General features: G+C 38.8%; 1 protein-coding gene across 1 annotated transcript in view; it reads right to left on the reverse strand.

Moving 5' to 3' along the window:
* The window catches only part of ROS1 (ROS proto-oncogene 1, receptor tyrosine kinase), a 139,838-nt gene that overhangs the window by 92,801 nt on the left and 20,178 nt on the right, over nt 1-26,859 (reverse strand). Inside the window, exons 5-18 of the mRNA XM_090032152.1 lie at nt 24,244-24,270; nt 20,597-20,657; nt 19,309-19,457; nt 18,213-18,351; nt 15,100-15,301; nt 14,232-14,308; nt 12,378-12,500; nt 11,308-11,492; nt 9,789-9,886; nt 8,297-8,808; nt 7,376-7,588; nt 5,588-5,698; nt 3,445-3,626; nt 2,255-2,446 (exon numbers count right to left, since the gene is read on the reverse strand). Of these exons, the coding sequence (XP_089888278.1) occupies nt 2,255-2,446; nt 3,445-3,626; nt 5,588-5,698; nt 7,376-7,588; nt 8,297-8,808; nt 9,789-9,886; nt 11,308-11,492; nt 12,378-12,500; nt 14,232-14,308; nt 15,100-15,301; nt 18,213-18,351; nt 19,309-19,457; nt 20,597-20,657; nt 24,244-24,270 (2,271 nt within the window). The remainder of the gene's footprint in view (nt 1-2,254; nt 2,447-3,444; nt 3,627-5,587; nt 5,699-7,375; nt 7,589-8,296; nt 8,809-9,788; nt 9,887-11,307; nt 11,493-12,377; nt 12,501-14,231; nt 14,309-15,099; nt 15,302-18,212; nt 18,352-19,308; nt 19,458-20,596; nt 20,658-24,243; nt 24,271-26,859) is intronic.

A 26,859-nucleotide genomic window follows, 5' to 3' on the forward strand; every position in this document is an offset into this window, starting at 1 on the left:
TCAATTAAACATTTCATTCATAATGTTTATGCTTCAGGTAGAACAGTAATCTATACATTTTATTCTGCAGTGATCTAAATAAAGAATCTTCCCAGCCCTTGCCCCTACTTTGACTGACATTTCATAGAAACAAAGTAACTGGTTTTTTATTTTCTTTAATTAAAGACCAGATATAATTTCACATCTGCAGGCCTTAATGGATCCAGTGCTGCATACGGAAATGATAGCTATCAAGCATTCACCTATCTGGTTTGTGAGTGAAAACAAGCTCTGTCCCCCACAGCTTAGGCAACTAAATTCAATCCTATGAATCGTCAACTCATTACAAAAATTGATTTTGCAATTTGTTGCATGCACAAAATTGTAAGTGCAAAACTACATGCCATACTGACAGTCAGCCTCTAAGAATCTGTCTGTCCATTTCCAAACTCTGTCCAGTAGTAGATTTATCTAATTTTATTAGGATTAAATTATAGATGTTAATAGAGCATCCATAATCTTACTCCTCACTAATAAGATACAAAAGATATTGACAAAAGAAAGAAAAAAAGTGCCATGTCATTTATTTAGCTGCTTGTTGATCCTTATGTAACTACATTCCTATTATATTACTGTTAATTATTATATTATTTTACACCAGAAAATCAAAATTTAAATTATTGCTGTTGTAGATTTCCTTGGTAAAAATATCTCTTGGCATGAGTGCACGCAAGTGTATATTTAGTTGCGCATCTTCTCTTACATTATACCTTTTTACCTGCTTTCACTGCAGTGTCTTACACCAAATTTTATCTCCTTTTTCTCATGAAATACTTCACACTATAGATGCTTTTAAGACATTTGTGGCTCTTATTTTTCCCTGTCGTTCTCTTGGTCACTGCTATGCTCCTCCCCCATCTGTAAAAGGATTATCTATCTTCTCCCATCAATGTTTACATTAAGGAAAACAAATATTTGTAGTATTTATATTCCAGGGTCAGGCAGTAATTTAACACCTTCCCTTCTATGTACTACAAAAATAGAAAGATTTTTTCCATCGTGTGATAGGTAGTAATCTCTGAACATGATGTATAGTTACGATCATGGAATATAACTTTGGGTCATAAGATGCAACATAAATTTAGCTACTTGAAATACCCTGTGGCTTACAACATTTCATAAAGCAGCAGTTAACCAATGCCTGGCACATATTGCCCACTGTGTGCTTCACTGCTTCTTCATAAAGTACTTACCTCATAAGTATATTGTAAGCCTAAATAAATTATGTGTTGATTTAAATGTGCTGTGCCGGATCCTCAGTTGCTCTAAGTCATCATAGCCTCAGTGAAACCAACAGAACTCTACCAAGATACACTAGCTGTAGAGACTCTGCAGTACAATTGCTATTGTTTAATATAAAATAATTAGCCAAGACTCAAATGATATGGCCTGTGCAGAATAAAATATTTTTAAAAGGTGCTTATATTTGTTTAGGAGTCCTACAAAATCAGAGTTGTACTTAGAAGACTTGGATTGAAAGCCAAAAAGGTGAATTACTATGAATTGCTGATGGTCTTACAATGATAAGTCTAATTTGATTGCAAGATCCAAAACTAACCACTGCAGGAAACTGCTGCTTTGGAAAACATGTCCACCTTTTTGCATACAGCCAGGAAAAATCAGTGTGAATGACAGTCTAGTTGCTGGTTATGACTCAAAAGATAACCTGTGTTTCTCCACTCCTGAGTAGGTTTGATAAACATAGTAGGATACAGAGGTCAAAATGACTTGTGGAAACCAGTCATGACACATTTTGTTCCAAACATTTGATTAAAAAAATCCAGGAGCAGGGCATAAATGAATCTTTGCTCCTTCATACTTGCTCAAGACCCGCAACGTAGAGTGGCCCTCATTAATAGGTCAAGAGCCACACAATGTTGAGATACCACAGCTTTATCAAAACTTAAAATAGCATATACGCTATGTGGTAGCCATATAAAAATGACGAGAGTTTAACATCAGACACTATAACTGAAATGTAAAATCAATAAGGAAAAAAACATTATGACACACAACTTATCAAACTCATACCTTTCTAAATTTTTTTATTCAGTATATTTAAAGTAACACTTGTAGGAATCTACCATTACGATGTTATCAAAGTGATATATGTGCTATTAAATGTGCTTTGTGTTGATGTAACAAAGTGATTTTGACAAGTACTAGTACTGACTGCATTGTATGCAATTAAATGGAGAGTTTTAAAATTAGTCACCTGCTTATTGGAAAACTGGGGCTGCTCCTGTAACATTAAATAATATTCTCCATTCAGTCTGGTACTTTCCACAGAGTAAGCTGTAGCCCAGTACAGATAGCCATTTACTGCATCAACCACAAGATCCTTCACCAGGAATGCGACATAAACCACAACATCAGTGTGTCCTGCCAGCAGTGATTTTCTATAGATCTGGGAATTAAAAAAAAAAAAAAAAAATAAGCACAGGACCTCACAGTTCAGTTATCAGCCACAAGCATCTGCATATGTGTATGTGATCATTTCACAGCCATTTATTTCAAGCACATGTGTTTAAAGCAGCACATAACGGATTAGGAAAAAATTATTATTAGGGTCTGCTATAAAGTGACAACAGCAAAAACTAAAACTTCCCCTCTTTTTTTTTCCTTTCTCTGTTTTGCCAGCTTTCTGCTCTAACAGAGTTTCACACCCACTCCGTACTCACCGCAAACGAGAACACAAAGTGCAGATCGGTGTCAAATCTACCTTGTTGATTCTATTTTACAAAGGGCCTCTGACTTTTCACTCACAAGAAATTACAGGCACAACCTGACAGCACCGCATAACTTAGCATTGCATTTCTTAATGTAGACACCTTTTATATAACGTAAATGTCTACTTAAGTTGTGAGTCCATGAAGTGCACTGATAATTACTGAGCCCTTTAATTTATTTTGGAAGTAAAAATGACACTAGTAAGGCATAAACCACTTCTGAAAATCCTCCCTCTTATATAACAAAATTTATAAAATTTGCTATACAAGATAATGGTACAAGGATAACTAAGAAAAAAATCATCTCTTCATCAGTCGCGATTCCTTGAACATTCTTTACATTTACTGTCTTCACTTATCATTAAGGGAGTTGAATCCTACAAACCTCTTGGTGCTATATTTTGTTTATATATTCTGTATCTGTAGTTCTGTATTCTGAAATTAATGAATAATCATGTCATCTACAGCCCCTACATACCCGTATTAACAAAAATCAATAGTACAATGATACTGATGGAAGTTGATCCTCTATGCAGTGGAGTTTCAACAGCAGCTCAAGCTGTAGGTAGGTGGTGTATAGCTCAAGGCATAGGATAGTAACAAATACTTTTCTAAATATTTCTGGTTGTTGTTATTAATTAATGCAGTTTATCATTGGTATAACTCTCTTACATACCGTATTTGCCTTTCCAGCCCAGTACAAACACTGACCCAGCCAATCAAAGGCCAGTATCCTTGCTTTTTTGATGTCAGATAGGGGAGAATTCACAATGGCAGGGACTCTTCTACTCAATGACCACATATGAACTTCTCCTATGGAGTTGCTCCAGTAAAGAGTGTCATCATACCAGTCCAGGTCTTAAAACAAAGAAAAGGATTTTAACAGGTTTATCCCAAATATACTAATAAAATAATTTTTAAAGAGCAATTAAAACCCAAGCAATAAGCAATTTATAAAAAACAGTCCAGTTCAACTCTTAAACTAACCAGATAAGGACACAGTGTAATTGAGGCCCATAACCCCATTACTGAAAAGAGGGCAAGTGCAAGTTGCAAGGTCACAAGCTGTAAGGCTACACGCTATAATGCCATGTTCCACAAGCTAAAAGCCACAGCGCTCCTAATTATGTGATGGGGATTGGGGAACCCTATGCCCTATTATGAGAAGGGGGGGTTGATAAGGGAAAAGTATTCTTGACCCTTTATATGCCAAGAATACTTCGGCTGGAAGGGCAAAGCCAAGGGGGACATCAGTAGGGTTCCAGAGAAGAACCAAGCAGTTTGGCCCAGGTAGGACAGAAGGGAGAAGCTCTCTGAAAGACTGCAAATCTGATGACTGAAGAGAGCATTTGGGGAAAGAGCACCCAGGAGAGAGTAAAGCTTTGGCTATGTTTGTTTCTGGTTTTGGGCGATGAAGCTGTAAGACATGGAGTGGCGAGAAGGAGCAAGGGGAGACTGTTGAAGGCACATAGGGAAGAGTGGGTGTTGTTTTTCCCTGTTTGTGGATTGTTGTAAGTTGCCTGGCCTGTGAGGAAGGGGTTGAGGATTCCTAGCACTTTAAGAGTGGATCAAGGGCTCCCAGTACAGAGGGAAGCAAATTGAGGGCAGCAAGCCTCAACGGTTCTGGCAGGGCAGCAAGCCCTGCTGAAACTGGTTAGGGGGCACCAGACCCTGTTGGCTTAAGAGTGACAGAGAGAAAGCTCTAGGAGAAAGAGCTAGGAGATTTCTAGACAGTTATCTAGGATAGGCCAGATTAGAAACTTCCATGTGATTAGCAGGGTGGAGAAAGGCACCACCATATCTATCTATAGATAGATATATCATATATCATATATGTTTGGTCATGATGAGTGAGTGAGTGAGTGAGTGATAGCTCTTTATATGACAGATCACATACAAATCACCTTAACATTCAGGTCATATACACATACAGATCACCTTAACATTCTGACCTCATTTTTCCTTGTGTAACCTCAGTAATTGCAGTAGCACTGTACTGCATGGGGTTTACTTGGGAATAACTAGATATGTAAAACTGGCCCACAGAGCTGAATCCTACAAACCTCTTAGTGCTATATTTTATTTAAATAGTCTGTATCTGTAGTTCTGTATTCTGAAGTTAATGAATTATCATGTCACCTAGAGTCCCTATATAACCGCGTTAACAAAAATCAATAGTACAATGATATTCTGGTGATGAATTTTGGCCACAGAGTATAAAGAGCTTCTGCATAAAGACTCAGTCCAAGTAAAATTGGTCCACTCATTCAATCAAACCTAGAAGCAAAATTTGTTTGGTTATGTCTTTTACTAAGATAGGCATTAGAGAAGCTTTCTGGTGCAAACTGTCCTTCCTCAGATGTGAGAAAGAAGCAGATGAAATCTAAGCTTTATCAGTAAAAACAATTTTTGTTTAACTCCATTCCTTCAAGTCTAGTCAGCTTTGATAAAAGTGCCAGTCTTCCAGGGCACTTATATATGAGCAGTGAGACTGCTCCGACACAATTACAGCACGTTGGAGCAGACTGAATTAATCGAGTTTGATGAAGCATGGTCATTACAACACTCCAGCAGACTCCAGCATCATATGCATCAGCGCCCCTGCACTAAAAAATGGCAGTGGGGGTGCTTTAACTAAAGTTCATACTACATGGGGATACTGATACACATGATACTCCGGGCGCTTTAATTAGAGTAGCTCTCACCCCCTGCACTCCCACTCCTGGAGCGTATGTTTAAACACCCTCACCAGTTCCTATAATAACTGGATAAGTGCAGACAGATCCTTAGCAGGGACATTTGGCTAGGCTAGTATTTACCTGTAGCATTTCTTAAATCAGGACAGAGGAATTCTCCTGGCCCAAAATGATCCAAGCGCTGCTTCCAAAGACCTTCATCTCCGACCGCCAAAATATAAGGTTCTTCTTCAACTGATTAAAAATGAACAAACTCTAACTGTGAGGTACTGAGAAAATGTAAATACTGGTAAATTATTTGGCCATTCTTTATATGCCAGATACCAATCTCAGAATCCTATTGCATTTGATTATAAAAAGTATGTAGTAAGAAACAATCCTTGATCTGAAAGCATTCAATTCAAAGAAATAAAAAAACTGACAGAAGTTGCAAGAAAAGCATTATCCCTTTTTTTGGTGAGAAACAGAAAAATTAAGGCAAAAGTCCACAAAGGTATTCAGGTACCCAGCTTATATTTAGACTTTTCACTCCTGTGAGAGAGTGCCTATGCTAAGCAAGGCCTAGCATTAAAAAAAATGCACTAAAACTCCCAGAATGCTTCAAGGAGGTTGAGGAGTCAGCGACTGACATTCTGGTAATCACTTTCTGACCCTTAGATGAAAATACTGAACTTCTGACCTTTAAACAAATGATAAAAATAGCAGACATGCCGCTTACATTGTTAAGAATAGGAAACTGCATGGCTAAACCGCAATGACGAAAAAACAACCGCACATTATGTCAGTTTTGACATTTTAACCCTGCAAAAACCAGCAAAACATATAGATGAATAATGTATTTAGGTTATAGAAAATTAGCATAAGAAATATAAAGATCATTAAGAATTAACATAAGAAGCGTAATGATTATAATACAAAGCGTATCACCTGATATTATAATATAGATAAGTTAACTAAATAACCAATAGAAGTAAGAATTAGAAAATGCATATGTATAAGTGTTATCATATATAACTAATAGTAAAGTTATGTTAGATGCCTCACTTCCACCATGGGGACAGTTTTGTATCTTTTGCCTAAAAAAAGATAAGGGACTCCTTTTAAATGAGCTGTTGACCAGTTCTGAGACTACTGAATCAGGCAGCCGCACCTAGCCTCCGGGTTAGAGAGCAAGGGCTTGATTTGGGAACCTCGTGAACCAACAGACCTCCTTTAGTTTATGACTTTGTGAAACAATAAAAGTTTTAAATTGTACAGGTCTGAGCCTGTGCTTAATTCAGTCCTATATAATTCGGCATCGAGCTCCCACAACTCCCACTGATTTCAGTAGGAATTATGCACCAAAATATCTCTGAGGCCTCACCTATGTATTTCTCCAGTGACCACCCACTTACATAACAGAAGCCTACTTTCAGCGTTTGGATGCTTATCTTGCTAGGATCCTTGGACCCCAGCTGACTTACTGCCCCTGGGGTAGGGGGCTGAACTTGATGATTTTCAAGGCCCCTTCCAGCCCTAGCATCTACGAAATCAGCTTTACCTACCACCAGTAGTCTTCAGATGCTAGTCTTTGTATTGGTCCTCACCACACTTCAAAAGTGATGCCAGCTACTCTTGTCACCTCAAAGGATACACTATGGGGAAACTAGGCACAAGCATAAACCCAGTGTGTTCCCATTTTTATTACTGTGTATTATTTACATTAGAAATTATCAAAATTAGCAAACTGTGTTTTAAGAATATAATTGATGATGAAGGCATTATTAATCCTATGTCGTATACAGCGTCCTGTGCCATGCTTTTTTTCCCCTCTTAATTTTGGGTCTTTGCTTAAGGTCTAGGCCTCAGCAGGTAGAGATTTATGCACAGGTCAACTCACCTATTTCTCCTCAGTGAAGGAGTCATTCTTACCTTCTTTTAAAGTAGTACCCTTAAAAGACTCTGACCATGGCCCTTCCCCAGCAGGAGACAAAGCTCTCACTGACACCTCGTATGCTGTGAAGTTGGACAGGTCTCTCACTGTAACGTTAGTATGACTGATATCTGAGACAGCTCGATCCTTGTCAGCAGAACCCTGAGATGATACTTTCAGAATATAAGTCCAGTTCTTCCAAGCAGAAGGATCTGAACAGCATAGATAAACAATCACATGATTGGATAAGGAACAGTTTTAACAGATTAATTTCAAAGCAATCAATATCAGAGCATAGGAGATTTCCAGACATGTCAAGAGAAATGAAATTAAACTAGTGCTGCTCTCACCACTGATGCCATGGTAGTACATCATAACCCTCACCTTCTAGATGATCTAGCCTGATGGGGTTGCCAGTGGCTCCAGCTACAGCTGCACTTCTGGTATCACAGGTCAAACATACATATACACAAAGTATGGCTGATAGCACGCCTGCCAGCCATGGAGCCACCATGGTACTAGTAGGTACACTCTGTGTACCATTGACGACACCATGATACCAGCAGTCAGCATCACTTTCTTTAGTTATTTAAGATGTAGCCTGTTAACCCCCATAACAGTAACTCAGTCAAGTCAGTCACCACTAATTGAATTAAGATGAATTTTTATTTTATCAGCAAATCGTGAAATCTTGCCTACTTAATACTAGGCAACATTGGGCCTTATTTTCCTCTTATTTATACGTGTCATACTAATACAATTCCATTGATTTAAACAGAATTCCTCTTGATTTAAAAATGGGGCAATGACCTGGACATTAAAGCTACTCAAGTTGAATTAGTGGGAAGGTGTCAGTACAACAAAAATCAGAAATCTCTCTTCTGGGAAGTATAATGCAACATGGACTTGGTTGAACTTACTGGTTCCAATAGTGGGTTCAGGTGGTTTCCAGGTGACTACAGCTCGGTCTGATCCAAACAGAGCCATGATAAGCTGAGGTGGCGATGGCAAAGGAAAAGGCTGAGTTGACGAACCATAAAAGAGCAAGTTTCCATACCCAAAATAGTCTGGATCAGTAAGGCTGCAATCTGCAACGTATTCATTAAAGCTGGAGATCCCGTTCACAGACATCTCTTCACGGAAAACTGCCCTACTGTCTGTGACCACCAATGTGTTATTCTCATAAACAAAACTTTCTATGTCTACAAATGAAACTTTAGGTCGCAGCTCGTTAAATCCTGAGCCATCCAGAAAATAAGATACAAAGGACTGTCTTTCTTTGTAGAAGAAAATAAGTCTTTTGGACTGGTAGTTAATCACAAAGTCTCTTGGAGCACGGATTCTCACAACTAGTAAAGCCGCAGTGATTAGATCTGAAGGGGTAGGGAGGCTTGCCCTGTAAATACCATCCTCCAGAAGATAGAAAATATACCTGACAAATGAAACAGAACAGCCCAAAACAGTAATACAACCAAAGAAGGAAGGAAGCACCAATGCTGTACATGTGACGTTTTAGTGGCCTACTGGCTCTGAAAGGCACCTGTCCTTTTGAAGAGTTATGAGAAAATTATTTTGTCTCATAGTTCATATTTTATAAGAATTAAATATATGGGTTCTAATGCTCAACTGACATAAAATGAGAATATGTGGGTTTACATCAACTAAGACCTGGCCCATAGCTTATTAAAGCAGTGGTGCTCAACCTTTTGGCTCCATGAGCCACAAAGGGCCAGTCTATGAGCCAAAGCAGACCCTGCACTCCATGATTGGGCCTGCATGCCTGGATCAGTCCCTTGGGACCCTGCACCACTTCCACCAGGGTCTGTACACTGGGATCAGGGCCCGACACTGCCTAATCCCATGTCCAGGGATCACACTCTGAGGCTTTACATTGTCTCCATCCAAGCTCTGAGCTGTCCTTTGCACTGGATATAGTGTGCAAGGCCACAGCCCACAGGGTGCCCCATGGGCCCACAGGGAGACCCACAAGCCAGATGACAAGGCACCCGGGACCAAATCTGGCCCACAGGTTGAGGGAGTAAGTACCCCTGTATTAAAGCATTTTTATACATAATCTAAACTGCCAGTCAGAGACCTTTAAAATGCAAACAAGCATTTCCATGAAAGCATACGTCTTTTTTTTTTTTTAAATAAATATTTTCAGATACTTTGTGTATTGGAAATACAGTCATGAACTTACTGAAAAAGATCCAACCATGAGTATGAGTGGGCTGAGGAGAAGTAGGGACAATCTATACAGTATTTATAATTGTTGACTGTTTTTTGTTTTATTTTGGGGGTTTTTAATTGAGAAGAGCTGGAATCAGTAAGTGACTGACTAGCAAATTGAAGAAGATTGAAGAAGAGCTCAACAGTACACCTATTATTAAGTCATCAAAGCAGAATACTTACCCATTATATGGGTCAGCTATAACTTTCCTAGGGGAAGTCACTGAAGGTGGAGTAATGTCTTCAGCTACTGTGCAGTTCTCTAAACTGCAGATATATACCTAAAGAAAAGAATATAAAATATCCAATGTTTACTGGTGACCAACAGCCTGACCTGATATTCCTTCTAGTAAGCATAGGGATAGACTCCTCTAACAACTTTAGCCCCTGTAAACTTTCATCATTCAATTATAAAACTTACTGATTATGGGAAGCATGAGTGCATATATTAAGAAATTATTAATTTACTCTCCACTTAACCATCTGCTTTCAAGTTGGAGGAAACAGGCTAGCTTTGAAGGCTGACCAAAACAGGCTTTGAATTGGAACCAACTTATGAAAGGGGAAGTTGTTTCTGGATCCTGGAAGCAACCTAGGACAAATTTAACTTCAGGTTTTTTCTAACCTACACTGTCTCCAGTCAACCCTTGCAGTCACTTTGCAAGTGTAGGACTGGAAGAGCATGAAGTTGTCTGGCTGCAGTAGGTCCTGTCTGTATATGCCCATGGACAGTAAGTGAAGACTAAGGAGGCAGAAACTTGCAGGAGGCATCTTCAGCTGCCTATTTCTGGCAGCAGTCTCTGGCTTCTCCCCCCATGTTTACAAGAGGAACTAAGAGGCCATCCCAAGAACTGACCACTCTAATTATTAGTTTCATGAGTGGAAAATCAAATCTGCAATACAACAGTCTTTTACAGGTGGGGAACTGGGATACAGGCAATGAGACACTTTTCCAGGGAATGAGCCATAAGTCAAGCAGTGTCAGGGCATAGCTTATAGCAAGGCTTTGGAGGAAAAACTGATGGAATTCTAGATCTGGTTTCCCTCGCTTTCTGCTGTACATGTGTTCCTGGAAAATGGTGCATAACTTGAATTCGCACAAAGGGAACCCACTTTACAATGTAACAAATAGGGATACATTCCAAGACCTTGACTGTACTGACCCTCAGATCCATTTCTACCACTTTTACAAGGCAATTTTGATATTTGCCAACAGCAGACAGTACACAGAAGCACAGGACACTATCATAATGGGGATGGCAACTACAGAAACATGTGTTGCAGACAATGAGCAAGGAGCACAGATCCACACAGGAGATTATATTTTAGTGCACATCACTCCCACAATGCACCACACAAAGCAGCTGACTTCCACCACACCGATCGCATAAGAGTGAATTTACCTTTCAGATAATTAATTTTTGGTGTAAAAAGGGTCATCACATAACAGCAAATTCGCACATACAGAACCTGCATAAAGCCAGGGAAACCTGTTGTCTGTTTACTCTTAATTTGACCTGAGGGAGTTTTTGCCAGGGCAGTTCGATTTTATATGAACAATATAAATCCTATTAAATTAAGAAGAAAAGAAGTGTGCTGTACACCAATACTATAGTTCATAAATTCTTCGTCTTCTCATGCAAAATAGATCATGAAGTGACTCTTTAAGTATTAAGAAGTTTTTTAAGCCCCAAACTCCTACCTTTGCATTCATGACAAAGTACATCATCTGGTAAAGCCAGTCCACAGAGATTGAAGTAATTGTTCCTGAGCCAGTGTAAAAGAGCTTTAGGTCAGACACATCAGACATGCTAGCAGCTCCTTTTACCCAGATAGAATTCCCCACTGAGAAATAGACAGCTTGCTGATAAACATTCACGGCAATCCCTAGAAACAGCAAGACAAACATGTACACACAGAGCTACTTAATACAGGAAATCCATTTTGATTGCATTATAAAAATTATCTTAGAATGAGATGATAGTTCTTAATATGAGACCTGACCAGACCTGAAAAAATGTTAATTAAGCCCGATGCTTCAAGTTCCTATTCCCATAAAATACAATAATTCTGGTAACCCATGAAAGTAATACTAAGATACGCAACCAAAATAAAAATAATGAATAGACATATTAGACCAGATGACAGCCAACCAGTCACCCTACCTGGTAAGGAGACATACAATTTGCATCTCACTTCTCAAGCACAATTCATTTTACTCCAAGTTAGAAAAAGCAACCAGTGTCTGCATCAATACCGTATTATGGTGGTTATCATAGTCTGAGGCACATGTGGTTTCTGTATCCTTGTGACATTGTGAACCAGGGGATTTGAAGCCAGATATCTGAGTTTTCTGTCATGTATCATGCCAATGAAATCTTTTTAAAGGTGTCGCAGGGTACCACAATGTTAGCATTGTTAGGTGTACAAACATCCACACATGATTCACAAGATAGACTTAAAGATTTCAAATAAGAAATCATAGTTTTCAAATCATTCTGAACTATTGTAGTCTTTCCGAGTTCTTTAAAATAGAAGAATTGATCAATTATTTTTCCATGGTCAAGAAACAAGTGAACACTAAGAGCTGTCATTTTTTCAAAGGTTGCCTTGAGTCTAACAAGGAGTGCCTTGCGTCTAAAAAAACCATTGATCTATTGGCCAATTAATGCTTACGAGGCACTTGGATGCTACTGCAGTGGCGATGTATCAGTATCTATGCAAAAGAGAGATAGAGACGGAGAAACAGACAAATGTAGTGACAGGACTAACCTGTAATATTGTTGCGTATAACATCACTCTGAAGGCATTCTGCTGCTTCCAAAAATGATTCCATGGATCTCTTTCTTAGAGATTGGTATCTGGTTAGAAAAAGCCATTTTGCTTTCTCTTTTACTAAGAATTAAAAGGACAATTTTACATAAATTATTTTTAAAAAGAAACACAAACACAAAGGATAATGTTGCTAACTTATACATTTTCAAGTTAAACAACCTTTGCATATATACAAACATAAAACTATCTTTCTGCCACCACTTTGTGGAAAAACATAACACACACGGGGTTTTACTGCATTCCTAAAACCTGAGGACTTTTACAAAACATTCTGTAATATATATTCCCTTATTATGTTAGGAAAGCTCTTGTAACTAATTTAACAAAACCTATTAATTAAATCAAATAAAAGTACGCTTTATGGTGCTGTATTATCCCTATAAGATTCTACTTGGTTTTGTGTCTGTTCACTTGCTAATTTGCACACTTTAAATAATGTCTGTAGTCCTAGATTTTGGGACTTCAGGTTATAGGATATACACTATATTTGTAAGTTGTTTTGATAGATACCCTCACTTTATAAAAAATGTTCTTTTGAAGTAAAAGGTTCATATCCCAAAAATTCTCCTTTGCACTCTAGGTTCTAACTTTATATAACAAGAAATGAGTTTATATTTGATCTAGCTAAAAAGATAGGTTCAAATTACATCGTCTGCCACATAAAGCATATATTGTTAGAATTAAGGTACTCAGACAGGAAAATTAAAGTTTCGTGTGGTGACTATTGGCGGTTTGGTTTCACGAGGGATTTTTTAACACAAGTTATGTGGTTGCAAATTAACTACAATTATGTGTCCTAAATTGGACATTCCACAAAATTGTGTCTTAGGACACACATTTTTGTGGCTAGGGTTCTCCCCGCCCTGGAACAAATATCTGTGAAGTGTCTAGACTAGTTTTCACCATTGTGTTAGCAATCAATTAACTTAAATTGTAAAAACTGTCTTGTAAACAACCTGGATTTTTGCAATCCGCAGATGCTAGAAAGTGAGTGGGGATGAAGTGAAATCCATGTTGTATAAATAACTGAATATATCCAGAATTTCTGGCCATTAAGGGGATTTTATCCCATCTGGACAGATCTCTGAAACAATAATATTTGGGAACATTGCTTCTATTGTCATCCTTAACCCCCTCTTACCATCTTCTTCTGGCAACTAATTAATGTTCCTGAATGTTTGGAGAACCTCATAAAAACAGGTGGCTATAAGTGTATTGCTATTTTTCTTAGTAACAGATGTCCCTATTTAGAAACAAAGAACAAAACAAAATTAAAGAAGGAAATGATATGACATAACTTGAATAAGATTAAGGACTTACGCACATAGATTTCATAGACATTAGGGCTGGAAGAGACCTTGGAAGATCATTAAGTCCAGCCCCCTGCCCAAGGGCAGGAAGTCAGCTGGGGTCATAGGATCAATGACATTCCCCTGTTACCACTGACAATTTTGTATGATTCTGCCTGCTCATACCTTCTGCTCCTGAAGTCCTCTCTTGTGAAACACTCAGTCAGACCATTAATATTTTCCCCCGTACTAAAGTGAATCATCTGCTCACCTGACAGAGGCCTTTGTTTGTTATATTATTATTATTAAGTTTACTACAGATGTGCCTAGACAGCAAGAACAGAACTTTATCATCCTGACCATTGTAAAGGAACAGAGTAGTAGACAGTTCTCGCCACAAATGGCCTACAATCATTTTTTCTGCTGTAAAGACCATAATTCATGTGAATTTAAATTTGTTCCCAATAAACAAGAAGCTGTAAGGAATATGCCCGGTGTGTACCTTCAGATTCTGGTGTAGTAATGGTGGCTTCTGCAAATGGCCCAGCACCAACCATATTTACTGCTTCAATCATAAACCTACAGAAAATCAAAGAGAAATTTTCCAAAGCATCACCTGAAATGTAGACCTTCCCAAGCAAAACCATTTTATTGCAATTGCTTATCACATCTCTCTTTCAGTGAAAACATTTGCTTAAAAAAAAAAAAAAAAAAAAAAAATCAACCAGAGACAAATTCTAATCAAAATATAATCTAGAAATTGAATGTAATGGCTTTGCTAGATAAGGTAATGCAATCAAGTATATTAAGTAGCAAAATTATGTCCTCAGATTCATGTGACAACTCAATTTGATTTCAAAGAAATGTCTATACACATTTCTAAAAGAAAAACATAGCTTTCTTGAGCTTAATTAAAGGAAAATTTGCAGGTGCTCAGTTAGACAGTAGAACGAATCTGTATTTCCTCCATGTATGGGAGAAATGCTATACAAAAGAAAACTACAAAGGCTGAAGAATTAGAAATCCCACATTCTGGCCTTGCATCAACTTGTCATCTCCCACTGATTTGGGGGGGGGGGGGGGCGGGATTTTCGGTTTTTTGCTAAAATCCTAACTCCATTATTCATGAGTAAATCTAGAGTAACATAGTTGATTTCAGTGATGAGACCTTGAATTTTTGTGACTGTGTAACTAAAAGGGGAATTTTGTCCACTGATCCTACAAATGCAGTCTTCAGGTGCATCTTTCCTGTCCAGTTAAGACACGTACACAGGTATTTCTAGGTTCTGAGAACACCAGTGCCCTTTTCCTAATGTATCTTGTCTCACTGCTGTCACATTTAGTCCCATTGATCACCTTCTCTTTTGTACCTGTAAGTGGTATTCGGCAAGGTAGAGAAGAACTGGAAACTTTGACTGCTTGTTGCTCCACGCAGTTCCTGTCTTTCACTGGTCAGCAGTAAATTATAGCCGACAATCAAACCACTGAGGAAAAGTGGTGGAGACCAGCTAACTTCAATCGTGTAAGGGCCTGAGCTTTCGATATCTTTAATAACAGGAGCTGTAACAGGAACTGTGAAAAACAGACATAACTAACTGGAGACAAGGTTTATGAAATGTGATTTTTTTTCAAGTAAGAAGACAGTTAATATAACAGCCAATTCATGTCGCTGCTGAGAAGCTAAGTGTTAGCACCACACAGCTTCACACAAAGAAGACACTCTCAAGGCAACACTGCAGAAGGGGGAGGATGCCAGTTTTGTGTGACATCCTTACCCTTTCCTGATCTTTCATATATAGAGTGATCCAAGTTGGAAGAGTGGTGGGGGGAGAAGGAAAGGTCCAGCTCTTTGTGGCACTGCCCGTTCTGCCATTCCCATTTTAACATATGAAGCCCTTAAGTCCCCTCCTGAGATATCAGTGAGCATAAAATGGGTAACCAGCTACACAAAAGAGAAAGGGGGAGGAGGGCACTAACACATCCCTACACAAAGGCTCTCAGTTCCACACTGATCTAGAAAATCCAGGTAGTCCTATGAGGCTTTGTCAGTAACTAACATAGCACCCAAAACACCCATCCTAAGAGGTTGGGCAGAATAAGAGAGAACTCTTTGAAGAATATTTCAGAGTTTTACTTCTTCCTTCAACCTTTTGCCATCAGCTTGTACTCAGGAGGGTACAAACTAGGAAATTAAAACATAATGATGTCAATTAGGGATAGGAACCTATTTCACATCTTTTGTGATATTACACATAAAAGGCTTATGTGTATGCACATGTGGCCACACATCTATGTGTGTTCCCTGCACCTGCCTACTTGTGCACTTCATTATGCCTTGACTTCCTAGTTTTGGCTCAAAGTGAAAGCAGTTAAGTAGTACAAAGAAGGCATTAAAAGGGGGGGGTAGGATGAACATATACACTACTAATATTTCTCATGAGATTGCTAGAACAAAAGGAGTCTTACACATCAGCTAAGCACCCAGCTTAAGCACAGAAATGGCTAAATATCAACTTGGATACCTATATTGGCCGCCCTGGAGACTCCCTATCTAAAACTCAGCCACCAAAGCAAAGGTCTGGAGATTTTTCCCTGCCTGCAATGAATCATGTGATTTTAGGGTCTAACAGACATTGCTAAACTGTCTGGCAGAGATGACTCATCCCCAGAGATGACAGAAATATAACTGAAGAGCGAGTCTTCAGTTAAGTGCGATTAGCATAATTTTGTTTGACAGTTCCCATCACTTCCCCTTGTTGTTTGTAGTTTATAAAAAATCATCTTCATTTAACTGCAAAAACAATCCCACATTTCTCTTGGCAGCACCTTGCACTGTTGAGACGCAGGGTTTATCACAAGCTAAGGCAGAAGAATTCTGTGGGAAACCTTCATGAAAATTAAAAGACCTCCTGAGGAAAATTGATGTCACACCACATCAGTACCAAGATTAGCTGAACCCATTAGATCATACCGTAGCAGTTTGCCCAACTTCCCATCATTCTGTGATAAGCACCACCTAGCTTGCTTGTGGATCTTTTGGAAGGAACCTTAAAAACAGAGATGTCAAAGGTCCTGTGTGACTTTTTATGAGAGATAAGACATATAAGAGCTAAGGAAGTACAGATGAGATGAATGGATTGTAAAATGGACAGAAAATTGGCTGGATCCTCAGACTCAAAGGGCAGTAGTCAATGACTCCATATCTAGTTGGCAGCTGGTATCAAGTGGAGTGCCCCATGGGCAATTTTGTTCAGTGTCTTCATCAACAACCTGAAAGATGGGATGGAGTGCACGCTAAGCAAGTTTACAGATAACACCAAGCTTGTAGGGGAGTAGCAGATATGCTGGAGGGTATGGCTAGGATTCAGAGAGACTTCAACAGATTGGAATATTGAACCAAAAGAAATCTCATGAGATTCAATAAAAAGAAGTGCATAGTCCTGCACTGAGGATGGAACAATCCCATGTACCGGTACAGGCTGGGAACTGACTGGATTAGCAGCAGCTCTGCAGAAAAGGACCTGGAGGTTACAGTGGACAGGAAGCTAAATATGAGCCAACAACTGCCCTTGTTATGAAGAAGGCGAACTGCATATTGGGCTACATTAGTAAATTTGCCAGCAGATCCAGAGGTGATTATGCCCCTCTATTTGGCACTGGTGACGCCACATCTGGAGTACTGTGTCCAGTTTTGGGATCCCCACTGCAGAAAGAATGTAGACAAATTGAAGAGTCCAGCAGATGGCAATGAAAATGGTTAAGGGGCTGGGGCACACGATTTATGAGGAGAGCTGAGGGAACTGGAGTCTGGAGAAGAGAAGACTGAGAGCCTTTGAGGTCACAAACTTTGAGGTGACTTCCAGCTCTATGATGCTATGATTCTAGTACCACAGAACAGGTAAGAGAAAGAAATGAACAGTGTTTCCAACTAAAATAGTTCCAAAGAGGATGGAGCTAGACTGTTCTCAGTCACAGCAAATAACGGAACAAAAAGCAATGGTCTCAAGTTGCAGCAAGGACAGTTTATGTTAAATATTAAGAAAATCCTTCAGAACAGGTTACCCAGAGAGGTTGAGAAATCTTTATCCTTGGAGGTTAAGACCTGGCAACACAAAGCCTTGGCTGGCACGATGACCTTGTTTTGGGCAGGGGGATGGCCCTGTTTTGAGCAGGGGGATGGACTAGATGACCTCCTGAGGTCCCTTCCAACCCTAATTTTCTGTGATTCTATGATTCTTAGGTTTTTAGATGCCCTTGGCCAAAAATTCCCTCCCACTCTATTTCCTTACATCCATTTGCATGCCATCCTGACTCAAGACTGGCTTAAAGTCCCAAGCTAATTTATAGGCCCACAACATCTAATGCACAGAAATTTCTAAATTTCAAAAATCAAGAATTCTCTTTAAAACAAATACAAATAAGAACAGAAAATCTAAAACTTTGGAATATTGCCCCTGAAGCTATCATCGGGGACATTAATTACCTCCAGATGGGTGAGTCCGGTAACTGGGGCTAGATGGAGAATAGAGCTGCAGCTGAGATGTGAGGATCCAAACTATTCGAAACACATACTCTGTAAAGGCTTGAAGATTATTCACTGTATATGAATGCTCAGATGTCACCTAGATCAATATGTACACACAAATATTTTCATTCTTGAACCATGCAAAGTTGTCATTTATGATTTTAGTCTAGCCTGGTATTGCTATATTAAAAAAATGTATATTAGGGAATTATAGTTCTGAATCTCGATTTCAAGTAGGAAAAAAGCCAAATTAATTGGTTTTCTTTAGACAGCATCTTAATATTTCTTCCTTATTTTAATAAAAATTCACCACCAAATTTAGCCAAACAGAAATTGGATGGGTACATGGTTGGGCAGGTGGATGGATGGAACATAATCTCTCAATTTTAAAGAAATAATACAAAATTAAACACACTAACAATAAAAAATTTCAAATTTCAGCACCTATACCAAAAGCCTCATGGAAGCTTTAATAAATATAACTATGCCTGAATATAATAGTCTAAAAGATATCAAAAATTGAAATGCAAACCAAAAAACACCAACAACATAGTGTAATTACACAAATAATTTCCAAATGTTTTATACTTTTAACCAACTGAAATATAAGATGCACAGTGAAATCTTTTTATATGCCAGTAAAACACAGTTTTTATTGTGAAATCTAGGATGAAACCTTTTTACCAACATGCAACAAAACAGATCTAAATTAAATCTCAGGAGAAACTTCCTTGCAATTAGATAACTAGGGCAGTGGAATATATTGCCCAAGGAAATTGCGGTATCACCTTCACTAAAGGTTTTCAAAAGAAGGCTGCATAAGAATTGGACGAAGATAGTTTAGAAATAGCATTCCCATCTTCTGCATGGGGTTGGACCAGATAAACTTTGAGGTCACTTCCAACTCTATGATGCTATGATTCTAGTACCACAGAATAAGTAAGAGAAAGAAATTAATAGTGTTTACAACTAAAATAAGACTGGACTGCACTGCAAACAATAATAATAAAACATTTATTTAAAAAGTAAATGGAACTATTTTGTCCTTCCTTACCTCAGTGTACCTCCAGTCTCCAGGGAGTTGATTGTACTTCCACTGAATGATGTATTTCACCCAAGAAATATTAGCTGACTTCCATCGTAAAGTCACATTGTGGCTTCCAATGATAGATGCAAATGGTGCTGTAGGTGTGTTCAAGTAATCTTTGGAGACAGAAGGGAGGTACAATTACACATAAAATAAAAATCTTAAATCAATAATCCCTTTATTTTTGTATTCTGGTAGTTTCTGTGAAGTATCATAATAAAGCAACATTCTCTGATGTTACACTGAAATAGCAGTACTTTGGTGAGGAGGCTCCTGGTATGCTTGGTAAAGGTAAGGTAAATGTGTCTCTACCCCAGGTACCCTAATGTAACAGGTAGCTATAAAACCATTAAAAATACAGAAAAGATGCATACCCAAAAAAAGTATGAAACTGGTTGCTTTGGGAACAAATGATAGGCCTCATACTGAAACATAAATTAAATATTCTTTTCATGATCAGCAGGCCAACAAAAGACTATAATGAAACCTTTGAAGCCATCCTTACATTGTTTAATTCAAACAAGAAAGAAACAGTAGATTTCTAGGAGTAAGATTTTCAAAAGTGCTCAGTATTGATCTAACTGTTCCACTGAAGTCAAAGAGATTTTTTATCACTGATGCAGATATGGTGAAGCTGAGTGCTTTTGAAAATCCTTCTCTAATTCTCTGCGCTTTGATTCAAGGATTTTGAAATTCGTGGTGCTAAAAATATATTTAGTGTAACACAATATCTCTTTCTCTATTTTTAAGCTGAAAACAATAATAGGACTGTTCATCTTTTGAGTACAATATCTATATAGGAATCAGAAAATTGCAATATACTCCTGACTTTGCTCACACAAAACTAGATAAAGTAAAATGGGGGTGTATCTTAAATTTACTGTGCAGTAAATTACTGCGTAACAAGCAGGAATAGGCCAGGTGTCTACACATGCAGGTGTTAAAGCACTTTAACGCTGTGCGTGGACTGTCTTGGGACTAAAGTTAATCCCAAATCAATCCACACACGCAGTGTTACTAGGCATCTACATCTTTGTTACTGAGCAGGTAATGTAGGTATCAAATTTACAGTCAAGTCAGTGTAAGTCACAATATTTGCTGTGCGGTAAGAGTATACACGTGTAGACGCGCGCCCATACTATGCAATAATTTTGGTTACTGCGCAGTAAATGTACACATGTAGACTTGCCCTGGTAGTCTTAGAAAAGAGTTCCACAAACTATGAATTACTCCTCAACAATATGTTCATGCTTACCCTGTATTTTAATGCCATAAGCATCCTCTGCACAGCTGCAGCCAAACTTGCAGGAAATTCTCTGAATAAAACATACAGATCTTTAGTTTAGTATCAATACTGTAGGTTTTCTTGATTGAACACAATTACTTTTATGGTATTAGTATGGATGGATGCTTCTGTCTCAAAATAATGGTACCATAGGTTTAATGCAAAAGTCTGCTAGCAGGAGTGAGAGTTTTTCTAACTGGCACTTAATCAGGCATTGTTTTTCCTTTATTGCCTATTTCCTGCAATGTGTGGGACCAAATCCTGATAGCTTTTCACTGGACTCCATTAAAAATATCTAAGTAAGCAAAACAGGATATTGCCCATTTTTTTAATAATTTGTGATAGTCACTGAGCCTTGCGATAGTTCTAGTCACTGAGCCTTGCCTTTCTCACTGTTCCTTATGCCCATAATGCTCCCTAATCCTGATATAAAAGGATCTTAGGGATAGAATACATCACAAACTAAATATGGGTCAACAATGTAACACTTTCAAAAAAGTAGGAGTAGAGTGTCATTTTTAAGAAAAAAGGAAGTTATCTATTTTACACTTTTCAGCTGGAGTGCTGCGTGTGGTTTTCGGCACCACATAATAAGAATTATGGAGACAAATTGGCGATACCAGGGGAGAGCACAAAAATATGATTTGAAAATATGATATATGATGGAACAATTGTGCATTTTCTTACTTTAGAAAAAAAGAAGGCTAAAGCAAGAGACAAGATAACCATATTTTAGCATGCAAGAGCTTGCTGTGAAGGGAATTGGGATCCATTCTTCATGTTCTCTGGAATAGGAGAATATATTATCTATTGCTTAATTACAGGAAAAATGGTTCAGATAGAAGCTAGGAAAATCTTTCTAACTACAAAGCTACTGAAACAAACCATGAAGGGAGATTTTAGATTCCCCTCATTACACGTTTCTAAGAAGAAGTTAGATACCTGGTCTGAGTACACTTAATCCTGTCTCAATGCAGGACTAATGGACTAGATGTCTCCCAAAGGTCCTTTGAAGCCCTAAATTTCTATGATTCCTATTAAATTATAGGAATCTCTGCATGTCTGAATTTCCATTGTGTAAAATTGGGTGCCTATCACAGGGACCTTTTGAGGCCACCTCGATGTGATGTGCTCAGATACTGCAATGAAGAATTCTACAGAAACATTGTAGCATTACTACTCAGTGTATGCAACATACACTATGTAAGGTAGTTCCAACTTAAACTGGATTCAAATACTTCTGCTCCTGTTGAGCAGTGCCTTTTCCCAGTAATAGTCCTAATAAACTCAGTCAGAACATTCAGGGTATAAGGCTACCCAACGTGGCAAAAGGCTCCATAAGCAGAATCTGTTCCATTAAGCAGCATTCGCCATGAATGGTTAATAAACAACTTTTTCTCAGTATCATTGTAAATAGATGGCAAGTTTTAGCTTAAAAAGTTCGTCCCTTTATTAAACTCCTCAGCAAGAGCAAAAATTAAGTTTGGGCCTATTGCAGTTAAGGGATATCTGTAAGGAAGAGGAAAAAGAACATGAAATCAAGAGGAACTGGAGAAAACGTGTTCTGAATTAGTTTCATGACAAGTTATTCAAAGTGTTGTAAACCAGCAGGTGCATGTACATTTAAAAAGAAAAGCTACCCATTCTTGACTGTCAAAGCCTAAGACATCTAGTAAGGCTGCCGCTGAGAGTTTATACAGGCTTAGCCTCCTCATGGTGCCAAGAACAGAAACATAATTGCCAATGTTTGTACAGTTTGTCTTTCTATGACAAAGATCTTTTACTTGGAAATGTTTTACGTTGCTATTAAGAGCAAAACAAAAAAGTCACTTCCTTAATGCCTTTAATAAAGCAATAAGTCTCTGCTTTGTACTTGAGATTGGCCTACTGCCTGTTCATGTAGTTTGAAGCATAATAGTTATATATCTGCCTCTAAATTATTGGAAATTAATTGCTAAGGCAGTTCTCTCTTATCAGTTTCCATGAACTTCAGGAAGTATATACCATGAAGCCATAGACCATTACCAAAAAAAAAGAAAAAAGTCCACCCACTATAATATGCCTAATGCGTCACATTTTGCTGATGCAAAAGTTAATTATTACTTGATAAATGTTTCCTGTGTGAAAAGAACTAGTAAAGCTGGAATATTTATTATCTTCAGCTTTTGAATATCACAGGATTTTGCAATAGAGATAAGTCTAGACAAAACAGAATAAAGCAAAACCTGGAGCCACTGGGAATGTGTAGGGGGTGCACACAGGTGCACGTCCACCCCCTGAGATTGGCAGTGCCATAAGAGAAGCTGTCGCCAGCAGCTGTAGGTAGTTGCTGACCGCTGGTTGGCACTCACCATCCCCCCACCACCCCTGCCGACACCACAGTGGATGCTGGCAAGAGCTCCCCGCTCCCCGCCACCATGCCCCTGCCACCGCCTGCAGGTGATCGCTGTGCCCCGCCCCCAGAGTCCAAGTAATGAATGTGCATGGTTTTTTAGTGATGCCTAATGCACAGTAGCCTATTTTACTGCGTGTGAATATAACTGCATTTTTTTTACGTGATGCTTTAATGCACAGTAAAATAAGCTACTGTGCATTAAAGCACATGTGTAGACATGCATGCCCGGTGATACTCAGGCCATGCCTGCCTGCACCATCTCCCTACTAAGACCAGGACCACCAGTGAGAAATAAGCAACTCCCACCCTTTCCTAATCCGTGCGTATCCAATTAGGCAGAATAGATGGCTTACAGGTATCCTAAACATGTGCCTGGGCCATGTGCTCAGGACCCTCTAAGCTGTCTACCTTGCTGAATTGCTGGATTTTGATGAGAACTTCTCAAAAGTGTTCATGGTCTGGATAGAGAGGCAGTATAGATGTAACTAATCACTTAAAAATAGGACATGGGTCAATTAGGCTCTTTTGAAAAGTTTCCCCTCAGTGACAGTTCACAGTCTGTAAAATGAAGATTACAATACTTCCTTTGCATGTTTGTCTGCTTCAGCTGAGGACTTTTTAGGACCCAAAGAGTCCAATTTTATTTTACCTATTAAGCTCGTTAAGTGGATCTGGATGCCTAAGTGTGATTCTATTCCACCCTGCTTGAGTCCCTGAAAAAACATTTAATGCAAAAGATGGATGGGGTCCTCCTTCTTGTTCTCGCTGCTCTTTTCTGATTCAATCAGATGCGTTTCCGATGCATTAGGGGATTTTCAGGAACTTGAACAGGGTGAAATTGCACTTGGGAATACTAAATCCACTTAGATGTCTAAACATGGAATGGAATCTAGCCTGAACTGTCATCTAGCTGCATGGATATACAGTCCATTTTGTATTGGGACCCTTATCTTGGGGAATACCTGTAGGCACAATTATAAAAATATATGCAATGATTAATATCAAGAGGTTAAACACTCCATCATACGCTGCAGTCTGTAGATATATCCTTAGACACAACTCTTTCAAGAAGGGATTATTCTGCAGTTTTAGGGCTTGGACTACATAATCAAAATCCTGGATGTTTTACATGTTAATTGTGTTTAATTCTGTTGTGCACAGATTTTAAACATTGAAATGATTTTTAGAGCCTTTGCTTTGATCTTCCTGGCATTTATCTTACCTCACATGCTCTAATGTAGGTGTGGTTCTGTAGAGGAGCAAACACAAAGAAATACTATCAGAATAAATATACAATCTCACAATATCGCGATAGTCCAAATAATATAGCATAAATTAATGAAGCAGTTCCTGCAGCACAATATAACCTGCAAAAGCCTATCAGTTGCAAATGGTTGAAAAAAGAAAAAAATCAAAATAAATATGTAAGGCCAGGATTTGAATGACGGCAAGTCCAAATGAGTTCCAGTTGTGCAGAAAGAGAGGGACTACCTCAATGGAGGAAAATGACATTAAATGTTTCATGAACAATTTTCTAAAATCTTTTGGTAATTTGTATGTATATGCTGTTGTTTAAAGGTGGGAAATATAGAGATGCCTTGTGCTGTATTTATAGGTGCATGCAAATGTGGGACAGGCTTAACAGGTCTGATACTGAAAGATGCTGAATACTAGTAATTCTCATAGACTGAAAGCCCCTTTTGGGACTTACAGGGGCAGAGAGAGGGGAAGGAAGGGCAGCAGCAGCAATCCCTAGAGGCAGCACATGGGTGCCATTGTCTAGCTGGAGCAGGTTAAAGAAGGAAAGTATTTACCTACTCATACGTACTTAGGTACTGGGCAGCATGGCAGTCTTTATGGGATCTCCTAGCACCCTTAGGTGCTGCAGCACCCTGACTAAGAGTCACTGACCTATGCCAAAAACAGCTGTTTTCCAAGTTCAGTGCACTCTATTTAGGAACTTCAGATTAGTAGAATTATGTTACATATTCCAACAGGAAATGTACAAACTTACATGGAAAACAAATGGTGGCTGTTACAATTTTTTGTTATAAAAAAGTCTGGTTTGGTAAAATACATTTGAATAATTTCCCAGAGGAAATCTGAATGTATGAAGTGGAACCATGATGAATAACATACTTACACATTTCAGCGGGCAATTTTCTTGTACTGTTGCATTCCAAAATTGACAGCCCTGTGTGCACTGTAAAAAAGACAGTGAATACTAAATACTTAAAAGGTAGTTCAGTAGGCAAAGAAAAAAGACAATGATCTAGTACCAGTGCATTTGGTGTTAGGACAGAAGTGGTAAACCTGGGTTCAGTTCTACACTCTGGCAAGACTTCTGGTGTAATCTGGGGCAAATCACTTAGTTTCCCATAGTTTTAGCTCCCTGTTTATAAAAAGGGAGGTTTTTGTGAGGCTAAATAGTCACTTTAGTTACAAGACTAAGACAAGGAAAGTACCCAAATGTCCATCCAAATGTTTAAAACCTAGTTTAAAATATATGACTGATTAAACAAATCTATTGCATAATTTGGTATGTAGAAACTGTAGAGGCAGTACCAAGCTGCACACCTCCATGCAGAGATCTGTTCCTCCAGAAACAGACCATAGACTGATTTCTGGCTAAGAAAGCCCCAGTTCATTCTTGCTGTAGGAAAGGAAAAATTAATTCCCAACATGAAGCACTTAGCTGCCAGAGGATGGAGTCAATGCTCTATCCATTTCTTATTCTGTGCCATGCCTGGCTTGCAGAGGTAAGGACCAGATTTGAAAAATAAGTATTACCAGCCCCAGACATTCAAAAAAAATGAAATTTGCATTAAAAATCATAAATTGTATTTTAAAAATTGGATTCTTTTTGTTTGCCTTCTAGCTCTAAGCCTTTCAGATTCATTATATGTCATTGTTTTCTTTGTCACTGTGAAGACTACAATCTACTTTAAAAAAATGAGGATGTCTGATCTGACTCCACAGGCCAGGGCCTTAACAAAAACACCAAATATGTCAGATCTCAAAGAAAACTGTGAGTGTTGCCTGCCTGCATGGAATCTCAGCAGAATTGGGTTGGAGGTGGGTTTATATGTCCAGTAAGCAGTACGACAATAAAGAACCATAAAGCAAGCAAGCCCACCTGAGTCCTGTCCTGAAAGGATGCTCTATATAATTGTCAATACCATTGGTGATTAAATTCTACATTCACCCAGAACCTGTGTGATAATAGGCCTTCTTCAGAGCACATGGGATCCTGAGGGGGAATTGTGCTAGTTATCTTCTAGGGCATATTGGCTAAAGGCTGTTGGCCTTTCAGAAGAATCAGCCCCTCCCCATCAAAAATGTATGTTGACGTACAAGGATCTTCAGTACAAACCTGAATGTTTAGAACTCTGCAAAAGTCTAACACAGAGCTTTTAAAAATGTGTTTTCAGTTTCTTCCTATCAAATTAATAAGGAAGTAAAATGGGCCTTATTTTCAACATACTACACCAGGGGTTTTAAATGCAGCCTGCAGGCCGGATCCAGCCAATGGAGCTGTATGATCCTGCCCATGGGTTTCTGAACTGACCCCACACACCACATGGGGCAAGCATGGTTCCTGGCCCTGGCCCCACGTGTTGCATTCAGTGCCTGTGACAGACCAGCTCTGTGCTCTGGGGCCAGTCTGGTCACATACCATGTGCAGCAGTGCCAGTCTAGTGATGCAGCCTGCACAATACATGCAGGGTAAGCCTGGAGTGGGCCCAGCACGCGCAGCATGCAGCATGTGGGCTGGACCCAGGGCTGTGGGTGCTGCATTCCACACAGGGGGTTGGTCCCGATCCGGCTGCAAACCAGC

The sequence above is a fragment of the Crocodylus siamensis genome, chromosome 1 (genome assembly GCF_052110815.1).
Source record: "Crocodylus siamensis isolate JL-2025a chromosome 1, ASM5211081v1, whole genome shotgun sequence".
Lineage (NCBI taxonomy): Eukaryota > Metazoa > Chordata > Crocodylia > Crocodylidae > Crocodylus > Crocodylus siamensis.